Raw genomic sequence first — 6,766 nt, forward strand, 5'->3', positions numbered from 1 at the left:
GCTTGCGGACACAATTGCAGATAGATAAACATTTTTTTATCTATAGACAAAAATATAAAAACTAAGTGCATACAAAATATAAAATCCTTACGTTCTCTGAGGTGGGGTGTGGCCAAGTCTGGGTCGGGGGGTCGCAGGCGGGCTGCGCGCGCGCGGGGAAGCTCTGCTTCCTGCGTGCCGTGCCCCCCGACATCGACGCACTACTCGTACGCCCCGAACTAGGCCAATCGCCATTCTGTCGTTAAAAATATATGTGTTATTGTTTGAATAAATACGTGTTTGTGATATTTTCTAATCTTTTTATATTTTAATGCAACACAACACTCAATCGGGAAAAAACAACTTTATATAAATTTTATTATAAAAAAAAATATTTTTCAAATATGAACAAGTTCTCTTTAATTCCGTGATGATGTAAGGTCACGGTACAAAAATAAAATGATTCACTAGGAACATAAAAAATGAGCATTTTCACATCTCAGTGTTGTTGACTCGGACAAAAACTCCACTCAATGACAACGGTCGACATCAGATATAATTATAATAGCATTGGTCAAATTATACTAATCTTGTAATTTTTCTCCATTTCAATATTCATTAAATAAAAGTGCAAGTTATGGATATGTTACGAGAGGTATTTACAAATGATATAACATTTTTTTTTATTATATTTTGAAGGGGGATCGAAGATTTTATTAGCAGATTAGGCGATGAGTAAACAGATACATTAGTTTAAACTTCTTTAAGGATTATTTTACGGTATCATTGTTCCTTCCTAATACCATACCATAGCCAAACGACTAGAGCCAAAGCTTATTAGACGATTAACTCCCAAAACTACCATATATTGGCACAGGAGTCTAAAGAACATTGTTCGTAAGTGTAGGTCAGGAATCAAACTTGTGTATTGTATGTAAATTATCTAAGAAATAACAGGACAATAATAGTTTTAGTGCCAATAGGACATTTATACTTAATTTTACCAAAATACTCCTCCTTTTCCCTCTTATATCCGGTTCATGCAAATATTAAAGGCCAATGACTTGACAATGAAAAACGTTGAAAATTCGTATGATAATTCCCCAACAGGAAATAATATAATAAAACAACCTTACAAGGCCTCGACTGAGGTCATACTGACGATTCTACAACACGTAGTGAGGAAGATTTAATGATTGTAATATAAAACGAAGTACATAAGATGGACGACACAATAAACACGGTAAGAAAAGTTACAGATAACAAAGTAAACTGTTCTTGAAGAATATATAAGCAGTAATGTTTCTGCAGGTTTTATGCGAGTACAATAACCGATAAAGCGTCCGTGACCTAAAACTAATATTCACCTCGCGCATACAAACGATGCAGTTCGTAATTATAAGTAAAAACTTAAACTCACGTGCTTCTAGTGCAATAAAACAACGATTTATCTACACATTGCATATGGAATAAACCTATTATTACCTAAGAACTTACGTCTTAACGTAGTAAACAATACAATAGTCAACCAACTCTTTCAATATTTTAACTTTTTTCAGTTTTATTGTTTAAAAATAGAACTTTATATTGTCAGCTATGTATTTATACCGTACTTTGTTTACGTGATGGGTCAATTACTAGCAACCTTAAGGAAAACTCTATTTCCCTTGATACGACAATAACACGTCGTTTTGTATGCACTAAACAATTCAATTTATTTCAACAGGCGCCAGTTTTATCTCGCGCCCGGCCAATACTGGACCGATTGACGGTTTCACTCAGATTTCTATATATTTTTAATGTTAACAAAGTGCTCTATAAACTATTTATAGTTATTTAATGGTGACTATAATCGTGTGTAAAATTGCAATAAATAAATTTAGTTCTAGTTAATGTTTATATTGATAAACTACTATTTGTAAAGAAAGACAGTAATCAAGAGGTAACTAAATATTTTTAGAATATCATAAGAAATAAGTAAAGCTAAATATTCATTATTTGTAAGTGGCAACGTAATTTAGATTTATTCGCTATTCGCTATTTACATTATCAGCTTTCTAACGTGGTAACAGGATTTCCTGTAAATTATCTAATCTTAAGTATTTACCTCTGGCAGATAAAATTTTATTAGAATAATTCTAATTACTAATCTTAGACATTTTAACTTGATTCTTTGCATATATTTATATGCTTAAAAAATAATAGTCTAATATCCAATTTTACCGTTATTGTTTGTCGATTTTTTTTCCTATTCTTGTTTTCATTAGTAAAACTATATGCTCGGTCTATGGTAGCACTTTATTCAAAGGTAATATATCTGGACATTTTTATCAACGAACAAACATTTTTAATTCTAAGCCAAACTAATTATTAGATTACCATCGTATAAAGCCTTAGTCAGGTTAATCTATTTTAATAGACATACTAACAAACAAGTATACAAATAACTAAAAATTGTAAAAATAATTATTTATTAAATTCCTTTTTACGGTACATTTTAGTACGTTTTTTAATATATTTAACCAGCTGCGCGATGCTCAGCGCTTTTATTCCTATTTCACTCGGATGAGTGTAAGAGGATTCTTACGCTCTGCGAAACCTACTGTTTTCGTTGCACAACGAAAAATGGTCCTAGCCGCTAATTATCAACAAGTTGTATACAATGGGTCAGGGGTTTAAGCACCAAGATGAATTATTAAGCAATTTGACTTGTACTCTATAGGTCCTGGGTTTGAATCTCTCCATGTTGCAATATGATTTTCGAAATGAATATGCACATAATTTACCTGACATTTTGCACAGTGTAGGAAAACATTTTGATGCAACCTGCACATATCGGTAAAGAAATTCAAAGACAAGTGAAGTCCACATTGGAATAGCGTTGTTGACTATGGTATTGTACCCCTTACTTAGGGTAGGCTCGGAGCACTTAGTGGGCACTTATAGAAGCTGGTGATGATACGATTATTTTGTATGGCTCAGGGGGTTTAAGTATTTGACTCGTTATCTACAGAGAGTGGATTCGATTTCCGCCATGTACCAATGTGATGTAATTTACCCGACGTTCTTACGGTGAAGGAAAACATCGTGATGAGATGCATATATCGGTGTAGAAATTCAAAGATACGTGTGGAGTTAAACCAACCCGCAGTGGGCCAGCGTGTTTGGCGGTCTAGGCTACTTTGGGATAGTCTTAGAGCCCCTATAGGGAGGTATAGTGAGTTGGTGATGATAGTATTGTGTGGTTGGTATGTTGACTGACCGGTGAGACAGTTCCGTTGTGCAGCAGGGAGGTCGGCAGCGGCGAGGTGGCCGTGCGCAGCGGGGACACCGTCATGCCGAGGTGCTTGCTGTTGATGAGCCGGCGCAGCAGCTGCGTCGCCTCCCCACCACGACCTGTGAGTACTACTTCTTTATTATTTTCGTTATAGAGTTTAAAAGTTTACAAAGTTTTAATTAACTACGTGAAGTTTTAGAAATGTAACAATAAAAGTTTATCACAAGCAAGCAATAAGTATTCAGATACTTAAATGAAATTATAAAACATGCTAAATGAGCAAGCTCTTGTTAAAATAGCACGTTACAAGTATATTGAATAAACATAAACATAAACATAAACAATCGGATATTTCGAGTTCATTGATTTCCAAAAATTTCTCCGAAAATCGGTTTAATAAATGCGTTGTCCAAAATAAGATAAATATGAAAGATCTTTTTCTTACGCGAAATAGCTGCATGAATTTATTTAAGTTTTTGTCTAAAAATGATCTAGGCGCTAATGAATGTCATCAGAAAATGCTGTTAGAAAATATAAGATTTCTTGGAGCTGTTATCCCTCCACCGTATTGCATTCTTCTGGGTGTTAACGCACGCATGCCCAGATTTTTTTACGATATTACTACCGTTCTGTCTACGAAGAGCCTGCCACAAGGACTCTTTGACGTTTTCACCTTCGTGCGGGGGCTTCGGCGACGACTGCGTGGACGGCACCGATTGCGTCTCCTCCGGATCGTCCTGAAAAAATTATAACAACAAAATTTAGATACTTTATCGCTTAATTACTACCATCTTTTTGGGAAAATCAGACTAACCTGTGACATCTCTGATATATCCATTTGTAATCTGTCAGGATCGGAGCCGCTACTGCTTTGACTGCACTCCTCGTAGATGTCTTTCGTTTGCTTCGCTTTGCTGCCGGCTCGCCCGAAAACGTGTTGCTTGTACTCATCGGCAAAGTTGACGTTTTTACTGTTCGACACCGTCCTGTGTACGTACAATTTGAGAGATTCTGTGTCCGCTTGCTCGGCGTGGTCGACGGGTTCCGTTTTAAGAGAGCTGTATAGAGATAGATCCATTTCCTTATTGTCATGGTCGTCGTTGCTGCTGGGGCTGGCGGCGGGCTGCGTCGCGCCGTACGTGTACTGCTCCTCGGCGTACTCCTGGCTGTAGCCGCCCTCTGTGGCGCTCGCCGGGTGCGTTCGGTCGATCACGCTCGCATAGTTCGGAGGGAAGCTCTGAGATTCTTCGCTGTCGCGCTGCGCGACCGCCACCGCCTTGCTTATTATATCTATGACTGCATTACAGTGCATCACCTCTCTCGCTCTATCGGAGGGAGGTAAACTGGGTACGTTGTTGAACATTATATGCGGACCTTCCTCGGACTTCACATATTTCATAGGATCGTAGTTCTTGATCTGCAGAAGTGTGACCGCCGCCTGCCTGCTCTCTAGATTTTTCATCTCCTCTGTTGAGTCCGGGGACCCGACTTCGTCGTATTTGCTTTTCATCACTTGATCGTATTCATTCTCGGGGAACGGTTTGATAATCTCTTCGAGCTTATCGGACGCTATGCTGAGCACCTCCTAAAAATAAAAATGAACAGTTTAAACAAACTTCGATCCATATTAGTAGCACGATAACACTAATAAACATTAACCAATGACGCGTTCGTTTATTCTATGTCATGCCGCGATATCACTCGCCTCTTAACTGATAAGATAGTGTGCATTTGTATTGGAAGGTGCCGGAGCAGTATCCTTTATAATTTTAATGAGAATGTGGCATCAGAGAGAGTTGAAGCTAGTGAGTTGCGCATAAATTATCTGTCGGTCGGAGGTTTATTGTGTGACGGCGTGTGCGGTCAATTAGCGCTAATGGTGATGTTTGTTGTAGGTGTTAGTGTTGTTGTGTGTGGTTGCTGTAAGCGGCGCGGCCGCGGGCGGGGGTGAGACCGCGGGCTGCGACGTGTCCCTGCAGGACGTCAACAACCTGACTCTCAACTGCTCCCGCCGCGGCCTGCACACCGTGCCAACAACATGGCCACAGAAAATCGAAAATAGCGTGGACAAAGGTACGAATTCAATACGAAATTATAACGTGCTTGCAATATAATAAGAAAAGATGTATATTTTTAATGTTTTTGATAAACAAAATGCAATCCTATCCTAAAACTGCTTTTGTCTCTTCTAAAGCGATGTTGGAACCATAACTGCAGCCGCCCGTTTTATCTATTGTTATTGAAGAAAACATAGTTTAACTGCCCTGTTAACAAGAATTCATTATCAGGTTCTCGCTGATAGATAACAATGTATATGATATTGATAATTGAGAAGCACACTTTTTATTATTACATAAGACAGATGTAATACCCTCAGTTTATTGCAGAAGAACAAATTATTCTTTCATCCTTTTAAAATATTCACACCTAAAGATAGCTAAACCTTTATAAAAGCTGTATGCTTTTAAGTTCTATGTAATATTTCGGTTATTTTTCGTAAGTGTTATACTGTGTAGATATCAGTCTAATATTAAGATCATTGTGAACAATTACATGTTATTCATTAGTTCAATAAATAATGTGTTTGTTCGTATGTACAAACACAAGCGTTTACTTTGATAATACATATAATAAGCTACTTGCGCGTTACCATTGTTCGAAGAAAACCTAAAACTGCAGACAACAAAACAAAATACATCAAAACGAAATTTACTCCTTTTATGATATTGCATAACGTTTTAAAGATTATAGATTTAAAAAGCACTTAATAGCATCAAAATTTGTGGGGTATTAGAAAAGGGCTGCATTAAAAGCACACGAAACCAAATATGAATGTGGATGAACCGCGAAAGGTTTGCTGGGACCGCGTGAAATTGAAGTCTATAATCTTTATCTACCCATTTAAGGTACGGGCGTGCGGTGCATTGTTTAAAAATTCGCGTTATCGAGTAGAGAGTCCCGAGGTAGTTGGGGTAAATTTATATCAATAAAAAAGACTATTATTCCAGGAAACTTAATTTTACATAAACTAATTCACTTTTAGATAACACTGGCTTCTGGTGAAAAAAAAAAAACAGTCTTAAAACAATTCAACGTTGATCCATTACAAAACATTTTTTTTATGTTGGTATAATAACGACTCTCGAATTAGTAAACTTTAAATCCAATTTTCAAATGAAAATGTAATTTTTATTGTTTGATTGTCTATTGTCGAGTGAAAACACCTTTACACAAAATTCATTTTATTTATAAGTAAACTATCAAACAAAGATATGCTTTTTGTGCCTATCTGTTACAACTAGGTTATCCGCAAACATAACAGATAAGCGATCTAGGTAACATATTCAATATCGAATGGGAAAGTAAACTCAGGCAAGTGTAGTTAAAGGTAACTACTATCAGAATCAGATGACATCGATTAGTTTAAATATTTGTCAATATTGAATCGATTCTCAACCTTTTTTTTTTCGCCCGAGGGGAATGCTTTATGCATAGGTACTGCCGTCCCCG

The 6,766-nt window shown here is 36.9% G+C and overlaps 1 protein-coding gene across 4 annotated transcripts in view; it reads left to right on the top strand.

The window, feature by feature from the left end:
• The first annotated feature begins 1,699 nt into the window (after positions 1-1,699).
• LOC106107377 (insulin-like growth factor-binding protein complex acid labile subunit) overlaps positions 1,700-6,766 on the top strand; it is a 12,377-nt gene continuing 7,310 nt past the window's right edge. The window contains exons 1-3 of one of the 4 annotated variants that reach the window (XM_013288216.1): positions 1,700-1,921; positions 3,253-3,377; positions 5,152-5,329. In XM_013288216.1, the coding sequence (XP_013143670.1) occupies positions 3,315-3,377; positions 5,152-5,329 (241 nt within the window). In that variant the 5' untranslated portion in view covers positions 1,700-1,921; positions 3,253-3,314. Of the gene's footprint in view, positions 1,922-3,246; positions 3,378-4,955; positions 5,062-5,151; positions 5,330-6,766 lie in introns of those variants that run through there. The other 3 variants (XM_013288217.1, XM_013288215.1, XM_013288218.1) reach the window with 3 other exon arrangements.

The sequence above is a fragment of the Papilio polytes genome, unplaced genomic scaffold (assembly GCF_000836215.1).
Source record: "Papilio polytes unplaced genomic scaffold, Ppol_1.0 DF822067.1, whole genome shotgun sequence".
Classification (NCBI taxonomy): domain Eukaryota; kingdom Metazoa; phylum Arthropoda; class Insecta; order Lepidoptera; family Papilionidae; genus Papilio; species Papilio polytes.